At 39.9% G+C, this 18,830-nt stretch overlaps 1 protein-coding gene across 5 annotated transcripts in view; it reads left to right on the plus strand.

Moving 5' to 3' along the window:
- Positions 1–18,830, plus strand: part of ATP8B4 (ATPase phospholipid transporting 8B4 (putative)) — a 258,608-nt gene that overhangs the window by 129,992 nt on the left and 109,786 nt on the right. For all 5 annotated transcript variants that reach the window (XM_049706046.1, XM_049706047.1, XM_049706044.1 and 2 more), the window contains 3 exons: positions 634–704; positions 5,852–5,934; positions 16,516–16,674. In XM_049706046.1, the coding sequence (XP_049562003.1) occupies positions 634–704; positions 5,852–5,934; positions 16,516–16,674 (313 nt within the window). The remainder of the gene's footprint in view (positions 1–633; positions 705–5,851; positions 5,935–16,515; positions 16,675–18,830) is intronic.

Genomic DNA, 18,830 nt, shown 5'->3' on the forward strand with positions numbered 1-18,830 from the left:
TCTTCTCTTTCCCTTTTCTCACATGCCACCATCTTTTTATTTTCTCTTGCTTATGTTTTAATCTTGTTTTTCCTTTAATCCTTTTCTCTTTTAAAAATTTCCTTGCCTCTCTTATTTTTTCTATTGTTTTCAGTTTCCTCCATCCTACTTTACTTTTGTCTTTCCCCATCTTCTTTCCCTGCCTCAGCTCTTAACTGATAACCACGGAATTAAAGTATGTGCATATAAGTATTTCCAGTTATCTTATTTATTGGGAAAAGTTTTATATTTCCCATTAGTAATTATCAAAGAAAGAAAATAGAATTTTATGTATTTCTATGAGATATATACATTTTATATAGAAATATATAAAAATTTAAACATTTCTATTAAAAAAATAAAGTGGCTATTAATTTATATGCTATCTCTCCCCTTGCTTATGTTCTGATGGTCAAGGGCGTGCAAACCAGGAACAAGGAAGTGGAGGGTGGCTTTGATTCAGGGCATATGGTAGAGAGGTGGAACAGAACTTCACCCCTCACTTTTTTTCTAAGGTTCTAATGGCTCATTAGTAGTGGAGGGATGATACAATGTAGAAGGCTTTCAATCAATCTTCCCTTTTCAAGTATTCTTTATCCTGGTTTTTCAAAATAGGCTGATCTGCTTCTCCTATCAAGTAGTGAGCCACATGGCCTCTGTTATATTGAAACTGCTGAGCTTGATGGGTAAGTTATTAAGGTCAAAATAATTATTTAGATTGGTTTTCAATTTATTTAAGAGTAATAGCTTTAGAAAGCCGCATAGCACAGGGAGATCAGCTTGGTGCTTTGTGACCACCTAGAGGGGTGGGATAGGGAGGGTGGGAGGGAGGGAGATGCAAGAGGGAAGAGATATGGGGATATATGTATATGTATAACTGATTCACTTTGTTATAAAGCAGAAACTAACACACCATTGTAAAGCAGTTATACTCCAATAAAGATGTTAAAAAAAAAAGAGTAATAGCTTTAGAAACAGAATCTAACTTAAACCTTATTCTTAGATGTGGTATATGTATACAATGGAATATTACTCAGCCATAAAAAAGAACAAAATAATGCCATTTGTAGCAACATGGATGGACCTAGAGATTATCATACTAAGTGAAGTAAGTCAGACAGAGAAAGACAAGTACCATAAGATATCGCTTATATGTGGAATCTAAAAAAAAATGATACAAAGGAACTTATTTCAAAGCATAGACTCACAGACATAGAAAACAAATTTATGGTTACCAAAGGGAAGGGGGGAGGGATAAATTAGGGATTTGAGATTAACAGATACGCACTACTATATATAAAATAGATAAACAACAACAAGGACCTACTTTATAACACAGGGAACTATATTCAATATCTTGTAATAACCTATAATGGAAAAGAATCTGAAAAAGAATATATATATGTGTGTATATATATATATATATATATATATATATATATATAACTGAAGAACTTTTCTGTACACCTGAAATATTGTAAATCAACTCTATTTCAATCAAAAAAAAATCTAAAAAGGCCCTAATGCTTCATTTTCTTTTCTTGGAAGAAATAAGACTCTAAATTGCAAAGTCCATTTGCTAATTACTTTGCAGATCTTGTGAAACCTCTGTTTTTTCTCTTAAAATTATTTCTTTCAGAAACAGCGAGCGAAACATATATACGTAAATAGCTTTACACAGGGACTTTTCACTGAGATTCCCTGGAAGGGTTTTCTGTTTGTTTGTTGTTTTTAATTTCAAGTGATTGTCTAAGGAAAATGAGAGGAGTGACAATCAAGATCCCTTGAAGAGGGCTTCCCTGGTGGCGCAGTGATTGAGAGTCTGCCTGCCAATGCAGGGGACATGGGTTCGTGCCCCGGTCCGGGAGGATCCCACATGCCGCGGAGCGGCTGGGAAAAGATCCCTTGAAGAAAGAGGACTGATGTTACTTTAGAAGGCAACTTTTGGAACTGGGTCAAATGAAGATGTAGAGAGATAAGAGAGAAATGGAGTAGGATGCAGTTTTGACATGGATGCTAATTTGGAATTTAGTTATGGACTGTATAGTAATTCTGTTTCAGTGGATTCAGTTTGTCTGTCTGACATCAAAATATTTATTGAATGCTTACATTTTAAAGATACTATATGTGTGCTTTAGATGAATTTCATCATTTAATCCTAACGTAGGTACTATATAAGCCCTGTTGTACAGGTGAGAAAATGAAGGCTTAGAGAGATGAAAGACTTTGTCCCAAACTTCTAGAGAGTGAAGCCAGGACTCAAACCTGGCAGCTGACCAAAGAGCCCATGGTTTTAGCCGCTGCTTTGAAAATAAATGCTGTATTGAGCTATCCAAATAGAGTTCAGCCTGTATGATCTTACCCTTGGTCTGGGCAGAAGCTAAAATAGTGCTAAGAGGGAAATTTATAGCCATATATGTATACACTTGAAAAGAGAAAAAGCCTCCAATCAATGATCTAATCTTCCATCTCATGAACCTAGAAAATAGCAAAATAAACTCAAATCAAGCAGAAGGGAGGAGATAAAGAGTGGAAACCAATGAATTTGAAAATAGAAAAACAATAGAGAAAAGTCAATGAAACAGAGAGCTAGTTCTTTGAAAACATCAATAAAATAAACAAACTTTTAAGAAGACAGGGAAAGAAAAAAAGAGAGAAGACCCAAGTTAACAATATCATGAATGAACCAGGGGATATTATGACAGATCCTGAAGTCATCAAAAGGATATGGAAATACTACAAACCACTCTATATACATTAATTTAACAAAGTAGATAAAATGGACCACTTCATCGGAAAACAAACTATCAGAACCCATCCAATATGAAATGGATAATTTGAATAGCCCTGTAGCTATTAAGGAAACTGAATTCAAATGTAAAATATAAAACTATAGGGGCTTCCCTGGTGGCACAGTGGTTGAGGGTCCGCCTGCCAATGCAGGGGACACAGGTTCGTGCCCCGGTCCGGGAAGATCCCACATGCTGCGGAGTGGCTGGGCCTGTGAGCCATGGCCGCTGAGCCTGAGCGTCTGGAGCCTGTGCTCCGCAACGGGAGAGGCCACAACAGTGAGAGGCCCGCGTACCACAAAAAAACAAAACAAAACAAAACTATAAAACCTTTAGAGAAAAACATAGTAGAAAATCTTCAAGATTTAGGGCTAGTCAAAGAGTTCTTATATTTGATCCCAAAAGCGTAATACATAAAAGGAAAATTTGACAAACTGGAATTCATCAAATTAAAATTTTTTTCTGTGCAAAAGACCCTGTTAAGAGGGTGAAAAAATAAGCTACAGACTAGGAGAAAATATTTGCAACCTATCTACCTGGCAAAGGACTTGTATCTTGAAAATATTAAAAATCCTCAAAACCCCACAGTAAAAAAACTAAACAATCCAGTTAGAAAATTGGCAAATGACATGAAGGGACATTTCACTAAAGATGATATACAGATGGCAAATAAGCACACGAAAAGATGTTCAACAACATTAGCCTTTAGGGATATTAAAATTAGAACCACAATGACATATCACTTCCCACCTATCAGAATAACTAAAAGAAAAAATAGTGAGAACTCTAAATGCTGGCAAGGATGTTGGGAAACAGGGTCACTCACACATTGCTGATGGGAATGTAAAATGCTACAATCAAACTGGAAAACAGTTTGGCAGTTTCTTAAAATACTAAACATGTAACTACCATATCACCCAGCAGTGTCATTCCCAGACATTTATCCCGGAGGAATGACATATGTTTACACAAAAACTTATATACAAATGTTTGGGGCAGCTTTATTTGTAATATCCAAACACTAGAAACAACTTACATGTTCTTCAACAGGTGAGTGGTTGAACAAACTGTGGTATATCCATATCGTGCAATATTACTGAGCAATAAAAAGGAATGAAATATTGATACACGCGACAACCTGGATGAATCTTCACAGAATCATTTTGAGTGGACAAAAGCCAATCCCAAAGGGTCACATACTGTATTATTTCATTTATATAACATCACTATAAAATTAGAGTAGTGGACAGCAGATTAGGGATTGCTGGGAGTTAAAGATGGGTTTCAGGAGGCAGGGAAGTGAGTGTGTCCATAAAGGGAGACTGAAGGAATCCTTGCGATGATTGGAATGTTCTGGATCTTGACTGTCAATGTCAGTATCCTGCTCATGATATTGTGATATAGTTTTGCAAGATGGTACCAGAGGGGAAATTGAGTAAAGGGTACAAAGGAGCTTTCTGTATTGTTTCTTATGCTGAAAATCATTTTGAAGTTTATCAAGATATTGAGGCAGATTAAGGAAGAGTATGAAGGTAGTAATCAGGAGTTTTGGAAAAGAAATTTCTTTTTATCAGTAAGGTCTATGTGTGATTATTCTTCCCCTTTAGCTTCCACATCTGAAGGTGGAAGTGAACTGGTACAGAGAATCCTGAGGAAGTAACTTAACATGATGATGATGAACTTTGATGAGTGACGGGATTTATGGTCATGGAACGAGGGCTGTCTGGTCCAGCTGGTGTGACTGACTGTTTCAATTATTTGAAAAGTCGTTTAAATGACCCAACTCATTTCGGTCCTTTAACCTCAACAGCACTGTCTCACTCTTTTCCATCAAGCCCAGCTCAATATCTGCCTCAATTATGAAGTTATTCTTGACTATTTCAATCCCTACACATCTCTGCCTCCTACGAATTGATAGATTTAGATCAATAAGGTTACTTTTAAACAAAGACGTTTCAATTATACATTCAACTTAATATTTCATGCAGAAAGGTGTTTCACCAATGGGCATTCCTTGGGTTGGGTATATATTGTCGTAACATGATTGTGAAGCTCACTCATGGGAAGTTTAGATTAAATGCAGTCTCAGGTACCTGCTCAGTTCTCTAAATTCAATTATTTCATGGTTTGGCATGTGCTTCTAAAAGGCGATATTTGCTTTTTTACCTACCACTTGTTTCCTGCAAGAGGACAGTAACCTTTAGTGGCTGCATTGAGGTTCATGAGTGACTATGGTATATATTCAATCAATATTTGTTGACTGAATTAGCCCACTACTAAACATCCCATAAAGGTAGAACTCTGACAGATGATCTTAAGTTATGGTAGAAGAGAATTAGGTTGAACTCAGTGAGAAAACTGGCATTGCAAACTCTTTAAACACAAGACTTTAGTGATGGTCATAGAATCTTCACTGCTGGTCATTTCACGAATACCAGAGAGCCATCTGTCCAGTGTATATGTGGTCTTGCCTGGAAGAAGATGACCAGCTCACTGTGATCTACTTAGTTCTTGTCTAGTTGTGTGATTCTAGACTTATGGGATTCTTGGCTTGACTCTCCAAGAAAAAGAAAGCTGTATTCCTTTTCCCATTTGAATTTCAGCTACTGTGAAATTAGCCATGACCATCTCTTACAAGTAAAACTCCTACATAGATAGCAGACTCTGGAGTGATACTGGCCTCCTTTATTTGGCAACTGTGTTCCCATTCCTAATGTGTTTTGTAACTCATGCATGATGTCTAAGTAGGTTTGAATGAAAGCATATTTATTACATCCTCTGTTTTTTCAAATAGCAAAACAGATTACTCTGTTGTTACACAGATGTGCCGTGGGTGGAATGCCAGCTCTTAGGAGCCTGCAAAGCCCTGTCCATTTTCCCGAGGTAGTGTGGGAGGTGTGAATGACATTCAGAGGGAGTTTCTTGAATCTCTTGTGTTGGATTTTGCATGTGCTGAAATTGCTGAAGTGTCCCTGATGGCTTTGTGTAAGATGCTGTTGGGCTGTTCCATTTAAAAGTTCATGCCGTGTCAATTAATTTCACAGGGAAACGAACCTTAAAGTGCGCCATGCGCTATCAGTTACCTCAGAACTTGGAGCAGATATTAGCAGACTTGCAAAGTTTGATGGTAAGTGTTTAAAACTGACAAACAAAAATCTCAAAAAGCTTTTGTAACAAAGCAATGTAACAAACTAATTATATGAAATTCAATTTATGTTTCTTTTTATTTGGTGGAAAGACATAAAATTCTCCAGGCATCAAAGCCTATAATCTCTTCTCACACTAAAGAGTAAAAGTGTTTTACTCTTTTACTCTCCAAGGGGAGAATGGCTTTATCAGTTCATCGTTCCTTTCATCCTTGTTTCCTCTTCTCTAGATCTCGTTCTCTCTAGTCCCACAATACTCTTCACTTGCCTGACCTAGATCTCCTTGGAGCCTTATGCAGACATGCTGAGGATGAATACAGGCCACACTCATATTTCTAGCTTTAACAAGCCATCCATTCTCTGGCTGCATAACAAAGGCCAAACACTAGACTGCAGACTTCATGAAGACAGTAATCCTGCCTCATATATTTCTGTGTCCTTCAGAGTGCCTGGTATAATGTCTTAAAGATAGCAGGTGTTCTAGAAGAATATTCTGATTTATTCATCAGTTGGTCAGCTGTTGCCCTTTATTTTAGACCATGGTTTTGCTATCCCCATCTTCACATCATTCAACCCAGTCCCCTGCTCCTCAGCATGGTCTCTCTTGCCTGTTCTACTCCAGCTGTGTTTTTCTTTTCTGTTAAAGCTGTTGCAGAGAAACAGAATCCTTCGAGTCAAAGCAGAGAGCCATTAGTGGTAGGATTCTAGGCACCCGGACAGACTGTGGGAGCATCTTTGGGTCTCTCGGGCGCCCCTCAGTGGTTTCTCGCTTTACACACTTACAGGTCTGGCCTTGAATATCAGTATTTCCATATAGATTGGTTTTATTTATTAACAAATATTTATGAGTTTCGGGCTGTCTTTCAAAATGTTTTCTGTGGAGTCCACTAAAGGAAAATGTGGACAAGGGTCTTAGCATGATCCCATGAGTTAGAGCACAGGCAAATTTAATTTTAAAGTTTCTCAGTGGACAGCTTAGAGTTTATACTGCCTGTGCTTTGCATTTGCTTGTAAACTCCCTCTGATTCTGTTAATATTTTAGTCTTTCTTAAATGAGTGGTGTTGTAGAAAACGTTTATAGAAAACAAATTGTTCCTCCAGTGTGAGATTTAAGTCAAGGGAATAACCAGGAAACTGAATGGCCCAAGAAATATTTTGATTAGATTGAAACAAATTACACATTTTCTACTAAGTAATTTTTTCAATGAAATGTTACTGTTACATGAATCCAAGAAAAGTAAATTGTGCTCATGAATCAAAATACTTTCTTAAAATATGTCATAGAATATTTATGGAGTCCTAAAAGGGCAAAAGCTAAATGTAATTTACTCATTTCTTTCCTGGCAGGATTGTACCTTTACACCTCTGTCAGTTTATAAGGAGGTAAAAATTCATGGCTTTTTGCTTACTTTACCATCAAAAAGAAGAAAATGATGTTATAATTACCAGTTCATTTTCTTTCACAGATACTGGTACAGATAGCCTACACTATGACTCAGTTACAAACAGCCCTGAAATCGTAGTGACACAAACAGTTGAAGTTTATTTCTTCCTCATGTCACATCTGATGCAGGTTGGGTGGCCTTCTTCGTCTTGTAGCCGTGATGCCTAGACTAATGGCCTTTAAGGTGAGCACGTCACAGTAAGGATGAGATCAAAGAGACAAACTGACTTTCAACTGCTCTTCCTCTCACGTTTCATTGGCCGGCGTGGGTCACATGGGCCTGACCTAACTGCAAGGGAGGCTGGGAAGTAACGAGTATGGATATTTGTTGAGTACTGTCTCTACCACACGCATCCTCTGACCAGAGGTCAGTTCCAGGGTAGCGTATAAAGGGCCAGGCTGAATTAGGTAGACTTTTTTTTTTTTTTTTTGCGGTACGCGGGCCTCTCACTGTTGTGGCCTCTCCCGTTGCGGAGCGCAGGCTCAGCGGCCATAGCTCACGGGCCCAGCCGCTCCGCGGCATGTGGGATCCTCCCGGACCGGGGCACGAACCCGTGTGCCCTGCATCGGCAGGCAGACTCTCAACCACTGCGCCACCAGGGAAGCCCTAGGTAGACTTCTTACTTGGAACTGCAGGAATGGGGCCAAGAATCCTCCTTCTCAGCATGACTCCTTATAGTCTTAGTCCCCCCTTCCCTGCTTGACTTTTTCTTCTCATAGCACTTATCACCATCTGGCATCCTCTACAAACTGCTTATTTTCTGTTTATTATTATTGTCGATCGCTACCTGCTGCCATGTAAGCTGCACAGGGATCTTCGTTTTGCTCACTGATATATGCCAAGTCCCTAGAACAAAGCTCAAAAAATACTTGCTGAATGCATGAATAAATGGTCACAGGTGCCAGAGAATGGGGGAAAGGATCAGCCTCAGGCCCCAGAGAGACTTGATAGAGCAAAGGAGTGGCCTAAGGTAAGGGATTGAGAGTGGAGTATGAAACGATGGGGTGAGGAGGAGGCTTCCTGATGGAAACTTGTAAGACAAAGCAAGGGTTTTGGGTCCCCTTCTGCTGGAGGGCAGTGGCTAGGAGAGGGGTCATCTGGTGGTTTTACAATGTCTTGTCTTCAGAATCTTTTCTCCAAACACAATTTAACACAAAAATCCCAAATTTAAACCAATACACGTGGTGCTGCTTGGGCTGAAACAGGAAAATACCTAAAATAATTCCTTTATCACAGATGGGATAACAGGTCCTGAGAGGTCAGAGGATTTGCATATATATATAAATAGTCTTTTGTTAATGCTTCATAAACTTTATTTTAAAAGTGTATTAATAATTATTACTTAATAGTTGTGGCCTGAATTTGCTTCACATAGCACAGATAATTCACCAAATCTCCAACATATAATCGTTTTCCCAAATAAAGGCAACACAGACCTCTCTTTTCTCTCATTTATACGTAAACTGTGGTCACTTTTCAGAGAACATGTAATGCCAAATTTTTGAGGCTAGTACGCTTCTGGGCTAAATACCAGATTTCTGTTAAAGTTACTCTTTCATTCTTAAATCTTGGGTTGAATTTCAATCTACCTTAAAGTTCAAGGCAATTTGATGTTCCGTGGGTTTAGCCATATTAAAATATGATTTCTTGGGCTTCCCTGGTGGCGCAGTAGTTGAGAGTCCGCCTGCCGATGCAGGGGACACGGGTTCGTGCCCCGGTCCGGGAGGATCCCGCATGCCGCGGAGTGGCTGGGCCCGTGAGCCATGGCCGCTGAGCCTGCGTGTCTGGAGCCTGTGCTCCGCAACAGGAGAGGCCACAACAGTGAGAGGCCCGCGTACCGCAAAAAAAAAAAAAAAAAAAAAAAAAAAAAAAAATATATATATATATATATATATATATATATATATGATGTTTCCAAGAAAGCATTTGAAAATGAACGGAGGGATTAGGGGGAAATACTGTAAATTAGATCCAATATACAAATTAGATTTCCCCTCTTGGCAGCCAAATTTAAAGATGAAGAGAGTGATGCAAGATGTGGAAAAGTTTTTGAAAGAGTTGGAACAGTTAACAAACCCCAAATCCTTCCCCCAATTGCTTTTGCTTTCTTATAACCTTCAACTTTTCCTTCATTTCCTTTTCTCCAAGCCCTAGTTTTAAGTTCAGTCTCTCCCTGCCTCTGTGACACACACATTCACACACCATATACTATATACACACATTTCTCTAATGACCCCATTTCACCATTTTTCTTTCCTCTGTTTTTGCATTATTTCTAACTATTCTCTTTACATCTTCCTCTTTCACCCTTTATTTTAGTTTACTTATCTCCTCTACCCACATTGTCTCTTTTTCTGTTATTTTTTATCTTTTCTGTTTTCATCACTCTCTCTCTGTTAGTTTATTAAGTTTATTCATTAAGCACCCCTAAGGACAAGATGCAATACAAAGTATGTAGAATTATAACACATCTTCACATGTGCTATCAAGGTTCTTTTGATCCTTTTACTCCTCCAGTCTTCTTCTATCCCCTCTTTTATGTCTCCTCTGTTAACCTTTGTCATAATGGGGTATCAGTAGATTTCAAATTTTCTTCTGGTGACTAAAAAAAGATTTCCTTGAATCATGGGAATTAAAACCAGATATTGCATCTTTTAGCTTAAATTAAAAGTATGATATCAGCACTGTGTACACTTGGAGATGCCCTGCCTGTCTATGGCAAGGTCTAATAGATGAGACATGTGTGAGGCATGCCCTTTCTGTCTGTGCTAAGAATATCTTTTAGCTTGTGACTTCTGGGAAGATCTGGGTATGGTCTTATTTTTGCTTCTAGTTACCATGTGGTTTTTCTTCTGAGATTTGTCAAAATACTTTCTTAACGCCAAACTACAGTTTTTTGTTCTTGTGTCATAAGGACATATCACATCTTCTAAGTAGCTGAAGACCTGAGCTTCCCAGTCCTAACCCTAGAGAAGTCCCCCCTGGGAACTCCAAACTGGGGACAAGACCAAGAGTCAAAACTGAGATGGGTAGGGCTCCAGGATGTCTCTTGTAAGTCTCCCCGCCTCCCCACTTTTGCTCTTAAACCCAAGGACAGTGTCTTGTTGGTGGCCTCTTTAGGCATGGCATGAGTTTTTATTTATTTTTTTAAAGATTGTCACTTCAGACTACTTTTTTTTTTTTAAAAATTATCTATTTATTTTTGGCTGCGTTGGGTCTTTGTTGCTGCACGCAGGCTTTTCTCTGGTTGCGGCGAACGGGGGCTACCTACTCTTGGTTGCGGTGCAAGGGCTTCTTGTTGCGGTGGCTTCTCTTGTTGCGGAGCATGGGCTCTAGGCGCACGGGCTTCAGCAGTTGTGGCTGGAGGGCTCTAGAGCACAGGCTCAGTAGTTGTGGCGCACGGGCTTAGTTGCTCCGTGGCATGTGGGATCTTCCCGGACCAGGGCTTGAACCCATGTCCCCTGCATTGGCAGGTGGATTCTTAACCACTGCGCCACCAGAGCAGCCCAGGCATGGCATGAGCTTTCATTCATTCTTTTCTTTCTTTTATCCATTCACTCAGTCACCTGTTCATTTATCCACTAAATGTATATTTAACACAATGGCAAGGGGATATAGTGTTTAGTAAGCCTGGGGATACAGTGGTTAATAGGTCAGATGCAGGCCTTGCTTTCATAGCACTTATAGCCCAGGGGAGAAGACAGACTTGAACAAGAGCTCATTCCCAAAGAAGCCTTTAATTAGATAAAAGTCCTAAAGTTCTCAGGCCCTACACATGATGTTGACACATGAAGAAGTACTCACTATGTACCAGGCACCATGCTAAGTAATTGCACATATTATCTTACTAAATCCTTACAGGCCTGGGAGGAAGAGATTATTATTACTTCCAACTTATGGGCAAGGAATTTGAATCCCAGATAAATTGAGTAACTTTCCCAAGGTCCCAGGGTTACTAAGTGGAGGAGTTAGAATATGAACCTAGGACTGCTGGCAAAGCCTAGTCTATGAAAGGGCATGAGAGGCTCTAAACTGCAAACAGAAAGGCAGCATGGGAGAGTCAGGGGAATCAGCATGACTGCTTAGGTCCTGATCAGGGTAAGATACACATTTCAAGAATATTTTAAACCTGAAAATGCAAAATGAATTTCCAGAGATCAAGTCCATCCAGGACTCAGATGACATCATCATGTTTTTAAAAAGTAGCAAATGTTCTCAGTGTTCTTGAATGTCAGGATCCCCGAGAAGAGCTCATAGGAGAGCTGGCCAAACATAGAGACCAGCACATGCAAGACAGAGGTGGGTTTTGGTAGGTAAATCCATTTATTTGAAAAGTTCTCATATAAATATTTTTATACATTTTAAACATCAGAAAAAAATTGATATGTAGTCTGTTGAATTTTATTAAAAAAAGATACATAACTTGACTTAAAATTATAACAAGTATAAAAATAGAGTGGATCTTGATTTTTCATGTTGAAGTCTTACAGGAATTGACAAGATTTACAAATAATAACTGGAAATAGTTTCAATTATACATTTGTAAACTGGTCATGCTTATGCCTTGGGGAAAGCCACGGATGTAAATTGTCCAAATGTGCTTAAGACTCTTTTGCATATTGTTACTGGCTGGACTAAGGTCTGTTTTTTTGCAAATATGACAAGTTTACATATTTTGTATGACTGTTAATACTGAGTTTCGAACCAGGGAAAGGTTGACTCTTTTTTTTTTTTTTTTTGCGGTACGCGGGCCTCTTACTGTTGTGGCCTCTCCCATTGCGGAGCACAGGCTCCGGACGCACAGGCTCAGTGGCCATGGGTCTAGCCACTCCGTGGTATGTGGGATCTTCCCGGACCAGGGCACGAACCTGTGTCCCCTGCATCGGCAGGAGGACTCTCAACCACTGTGCCACCAGGGAAGTCCCCTTGGTTGACTCTTTATTTCAGGAATCTTTGTGTGTTTTTGTAAGCCTTTCTAAAGAAGAGCATGTGTGTAATTAAAACACAGAAAAACAAGCATCTCTTTTTGGTTAAAAAAACAAACAAACACACAGAAAAGCTTGGTTAGCATCTTGTGACTTTTTAAACTTATCAGATATGTTTCCTATTCACCTGGACAGAAGCACAGCCTAACAGCAAAGCCGATGTGACTGTGTAAGGCATAGATGCCTTGTGAAGACAAGGAGGAATAACTCTTCTCTTTACTGCTTGTGTTGATGTGGCCATTATGGTGGTGATGATGGGTGGCTAAGGCTTAATAGTTGAAGAATAATGAGGTTTTAGAAAATGGGAAGGTGACATTCTTCTTTCTAAGAAAAAATAAATATTTATCACAATCATCAGGGCAACAGTAGGGGGCAGTCTTCTAAACGCTAAGAAGCTCTTGGCTGGAGAAACTCTTGAACAGCAGTGATGATGTCTTATTTATTTATTTTTAAATTTACCTGTTTATTTATTTATTTATTTTTGGCTGCGTTGGGTCTCCATTGCTGCGCGCCGGCTTTCTCTAGTTGCGGCGAACAGGGGCTACTCTTCATTGCGGTATGCTGTGGTGCATGGACTTCTCATTGCGGTGGCTTCTCTTGTTGTGGAGCATGGGCTCTAGGCATGCGGGCTTCAGTAGTTGTGGCTCGTGGGATCAGTAGTTGTGGCACGCAAGCTCTAGAGCACAGGCTCAGTAGTTGTGGCACACAGGCTTAGTTGCTCCGCGGCATGTGGGATCTCCTCAGACCAGGGATCGAACCCGTGTCCCCTGCATTGACATGCGAATTCTTAACTATTGCGCCACCAGGGAAGTCCCAGGATGTCTTATTTAATAGGTAATTGTCTTAGGGAAGAGTTGTAGCGCAGATAATCAAGAAGCATTGCTAATAATAATATCCATAAAGAAATAAAGCCAACTGCTCTGGAAAAATCTTGAAGTATTGGGTACTGAATTCCATTTTCATGATAAACTATAGATTTCCACTTTAAGATAAACACTTTAGTTTGAGAAGGTTATTAGGATGGTAATTAACCAACAATCCAGCTGACTAAATTTAGAATGCCGGCAGGGTTCGGAGTGAAATCTTGTGGATTTTGTTCGGTATGGCCTAGAGTATTTCTGTGTGATTGCAAACTGGATGAATTGCTATCTGCTTACACGTCTGTTATCTTCAGAGAAGCAAACAACTGTGACTAGCTAGTTTCATTATATTTATACTTCATTATTGACATGATTTTTTTCCCAGTTATTTTCTTGCTCATTAAAGATGACTTTGTTCTCTAAACATGTGTTCAGTGAATAATTATGTGAGAAACAATGCTATTTTTCCTAAACTGTTTTCTCATCCATTGTCATCTGTTTACTGCCTCTTAACTCTTTGACACAATTAGCAAAGGGAAGAAAGGTCCTACAGTTTTTCTCTAGTCCTTATTTTGCTTTATGAGAGGAATATAGTTTTGATTCCTTCTGATGTGCTTTAAGTTGCCCACCTTGTTTTCAGATCTATTTGTATCCCTTCAGAGTTAGGACAACCTAAGTCCCCCATTGTGGCTGGGCGATTAGGTCTTCCAATCCCCTTTATCATATTACCATAGAAATATACCACTTCTTTCATTCATCTTAGACCTACTCTAATACTTATATCATCTCCCAGTCTCTCTCTTAAAACCATCTTTCCATCCATCTCCCCAGCAAGTATTTATTAAGATCCTATTATGGAGCCAGTATGATGGGTTATGGGGATATAGAAGTGAATCCAGTGCTCCCTTCGAAGAAACCTGCTCACCCCTTTTGGAAAGAGGCAGAAGAGACATTGGGAAGCTTGTGTTTTGTGCTAACAGGACTAAAAGGGGGAAGTTGAGCACTTCTAAAGTTAAAAAAAAAAAGTAGTTTGGCTTTGTTCTTGCCACTTTGTTTTGACTAGGCCCTGTATTTAGTATGTATTTAAATCACTGGGCCCACACTCTTCCAGAAGGGCTGAATTGGAGTTTGGCTTCCAAAAACTGAGGCAGAGCCCCTTGGCCTTACTGCCTGTTTCTGTCTAGAACCACACCCTTGGTGTCAGGCCAGAAATGGATGAGCCTTGGGGCCAGGGAGGAGCGAGCCAACATGTTCAAGGCTGTATTTGCCTCCATGTCAGTCTTTGCTTACGACAATAAAAATGATCAAATGAGCCTGTTTTTTATATTCCTGTTGGCAGGAACTGTGTATCATGTTGTTTTTGCCCAAAGCACTTTTTTTTAGTGGCCAAGTTTGAAGCCTGAGAAATTGAGTCTTGGGTCAAGAATTTGGAATAAGGTTTGAGGGTTGCTGTCGACCCATAATTTTATGTAGGTTTTGCTGGTGACACCCAATTCAAGGTTCTACAGAATTCAGGAATGTATATTATTGGTCAAGAAAAAAAGATACTGAATTCTTAGAGTTTAGAAAAAGTCTTCTCTTCTACAATGTAATTGTCTAAACAACTTGGGCCAGTTGAAATCAGTTTTCATTTACTTTTCAATATCTGTGATATATGCTGTAATGAGAGCAAACAAGGACTTGGCCACTTCCCTTCGTATAAAAAGTGACATTGTACAGGTTATTTAGCCTCATCCAAATCCTCCTGCCAGCACGCTCACAGTTAGCAGTGGATGTCTGGGAAGAAGCCAGTGTGTGTCCCAATTGGGGGTGTTCAGGCAGCGACACTTTTATGATACTGGAGAAAGGTAGATGGAGTTGGAAAAGCAGCCCGGAGCCCTCGAGTCTCTCATTCCTTCCAGACTCTTGTTTTTGTTTTTTCAAGCAAGGTCTATGAATATTAGTAATCTGGTTGGTTAGGAGTGATCAGGCCATGTGAAAACTGGCTGCTGTCACCTCGGTCCATGCGTTTTAAAAGGAAAAGATATCATCCTACTAAGGAAGGGAGCCCATCTAAGAAGGCTCTAGGTTCAGGAGGTGTTTGTTAGGGGTGTAACAGTGCAATACAAGGTTCTGTAGGCCTGGCTGGCCTCTCTTCCCTTCAGTCAATGCTGAAAATGTGCTTCCTTTTTTCATTTTCCAAATGACACTTTTTATGTTGCAATCTACCCTTTTGGCTTCTGATTAAATAAATGTATTTTTATTGTTTTCAAGAGAGAATTTTGTAGACACTAATCTTACCCCTGGCTGGCTTGAACCCTGTTTGGATCTACCCTCAATCTCCTTTTTCATTCCTTCCCTCTCTCTTTTTCTTCCTCTCTCTCTCTGTCTTTCAAATCTTTGTACTCATAAGTTATAAAAAGTTAACCCCAACCGTTTGCAATGCAAATGTACTTGAATCTAATAGATATATTTTGTGACAGGGTCCATGAAAGATTATCTCTGGTTTGTTTTTCTATCAAGAGAACCCTCACCCTAAAAGTGTATTTCCTTATTGAAATAATGGAACGAATTGATTCATTGATTTAGAATGGGCATGCCCTTAGTTTGGAATGGGCTTGGTATTAAAAAAAAACTAGAAACATCTTCTGGACAGTTTGGGGCAAGTTATATGGTGCCTCTGAGAGCCCCCAGATCTCTGAATCTAATCAAGATAAGAAGCATAGAACAGCTGAAAGGAATCACACGCATTCTCAGGCACATGTGGCAAACAAGACCCAGGTTTCTTGGGGGTGGAATATAGTAGGAACCCCGAAATTCTGATTATCAGCCTAGAAAGACCCAGTTAACTTTGGTTGTGAAACTGGAAGTATGCCACCTTAACCTGTGTGAAAGTTACATTAAATAAAAAGACATGAAATAAGAAAAACTTTTAGGATCATCCCTGCTTTATCTTTTCAAAAATCATTTGTTACAAACCAAAAGTAGAGATTAGTGATTTTTTTTTTCTTTTTAGAGGAATAAACATCCCATGGCTCTTGAGGTTTCTGTTCTTATTTGGACAGTGCAGAAAATTATGTTTCAAAATATCTGATGGATTTCCATCTTTGTACCCCTCCCAGATGATTTTTCCTAGCACAGCCTAGGATATATGTACATATGTGTATATATAACTCTGCGCTGTCCAAAAGAGAAGGAAAATGTACTGTATGTTGGGTGCTAAAGCAGTACTGTGGACCTCTAAAGAGAGTTTGAGGTGAGTCATAAAGATGTTTGTTTTTTGTATTTTACAGGGATTGTTGTCTGTGAGGCGCCTAACAACAAACTAGATAAATTCACCGGAGTCCTCTCTTGGAAGGGCAGCAAACACTCCCTCAACAATGAGAAGATAATCCTGAGGGGCTGTGTCCTGAGAAATACCAGCTGGTGTTTTGGAATGGTTATTTTTGCAGGTACAGAAAACTCTCCAGGGTCTGTTATGGGAGAGCTCTTCCTGAGATCTGCGTGAGCACAGTCTGCGGCTCTCCAGGTTGGATGAGCACGGTGCTTTTATTGTGTGCAAGGTGCCCTTCTGGGTTAACTGCAGAGTGCCGGGCACCAGGATAAGACACCGCTGCTCTGGAAATAGTTTGTGTGGCCCCACTCTGCAAGGAAACACTGACATCATGAACTTATTCTTAAGAGTGCATGGGCCTTAATTACTCAGATGCTAGATACCTACTGTTTTGGTTTTTTTTTTGGATAGATTTTTATTGGAGTATAATTGCTTCACAATACTGTGTTAGTTTCTGTTGTATAGCAAAGCGAATCAGCCATATGCATACACATGTCCCCACATCCCCTCCCGCTTGAGCCTCCTTCCCACCCTCTCTATCCCACCCCTCTAGGTCATCGCAAAGCACCGAGCTGATCTCCCTGTGCTACGCAGCTGCTTCCCACTAGCTATTTTACACTTGGTAGTGTATGTATGTCGCTACTCTCACTTCGCCCCAGCTTCCCCCTCCCTGCCCCGTGTCCTCAAGTCCATTCTCTATGTCTACGTCTTTATTCCTGCCCTGCCAGTAGGTTCATCAGTACCATTTTTATTTTTTTTTAGATTCCATATATATGTGTTAGCATACAGCATTTGTTTTTCTCTTTCTGACTTGGTTCACCCTGTATGACAGACTCTAGGTCCATCCACCTCACTACAAATAGCTCAGTTTCGTTTCTTTTTATGGCTGAGTAATATTCCATTGTATGTATGTGCCACATCTTCTTTATCCATTCATCTGTTGATAGACATTTAGGTTACTTCCATGTCCTGGCTATTAATTCAAAAAGAGACATGTACCACAATGTTCATTGTAGCACTATTTATGATGCCTGTTGTTTAATTTCTCATTCTCTAACCCCGTCTCAATCATCCCCATCATTATATGTATTAATCTGCCTGCCTTTAAAGTGGAGAATGATCATGAAAGAAGGCCCCAGCTCTGCTGTTAATTTTGTAGTTTGCCAAGTTCAAGCAATCCTTTTGGAAAAGCCTTCTTAGAGATCCTGCAGTTATTTCTGTGTCTGTTTCAGAGCTTCTTCTACTATTCGTCAGCAGGTCCTGGAAAGACTGTGCATGCTGGAGGTGGGGATGGGACTTGGGGGAGGGAGGGGAGTACCTCTTCCTCTGCCTGCTGCCACTTTTCCTGTCTCTACTTTGTCTCTAAGGGCCCAAGATGGCACTCTCCTGCTAAGGAAGCTTACAGTAGCACCATTTCGTAAAGCCTCTCAAATTTCACTCATGGCTTCAATTGCCAGTCCTCGATTTTTTAAAAATCCTGTTTATTGTGACACCAAATTAAGATGTGTTTTGGGCCCATTGACTATATGTGCAATCAAAACTGGAATGTTCTTCTTAACTGACTTCCTTCAACAGCAACAAAATGTTCATTAAAGACTCAGAAGTGTTCCAAATCTAGAGAAATCCTCCCAATTCCTCTTAAATACTCTCAGCTGTGGGTGTTAGCAAGGCTCTTGCTGCTTGGGGCATTGCCATGGTAAGGACTTGAGAAATCCCTAGAAATGAGGCTGTATATACAGTTTTATCTGGGGATGAATCTGGTTTCATAATGTTTTCACCAGATGCTTTTACTCTTTAGTCAGGGGAATAAACCTATGATCATCTATTTCCTTATTTGCATCTTGTACTGAGAAAAAGAGTGCTAGGCTTATACGTTAACCTGTCTTTACCTTCCCCCTTTAGTCTTTCCATTTAATGAAGGGGAGATTTCTTGGAGGTCCTCTGATGTGAAGGACCTTCTTGGTTTGCTCCCTATCATTAGAGAAATGGGGGGGTGCATCATCCTAGGAGTGGGCTGTAGCCCAAACTTTTGTTTGCATTTGTGTGATCTTGTTTGGAATGACTAATTCGGAAGTATGGTTCAGCTATAGCATGTTATGCTAGGACAGCTGCTGAGAGCCCCTCAGGGGTCAAGCTTTCCTTCATAATATTGGCTCTGTGGGAAAATGCTCCTACATAGAAGAAAGTGGAGTGGTAAGTTGGACAGGTCTCCCTCCAAAAAAGTGTAACAGATAGTTCACAGAACTTGGATTGGACAGATCTGGGTTTAAATTT

Source organism: Orcinus orca, chromosome 2, assembly GCF_937001465.1.
Source record: "Orcinus orca chromosome 2, mOrcOrc1.1, whole genome shotgun sequence".
NCBI classification, from domain to species: Eukaryota; Metazoa; Chordata; class Mammalia; order Artiodactyla; family Delphinidae; genus Orcinus; species Orcinus orca.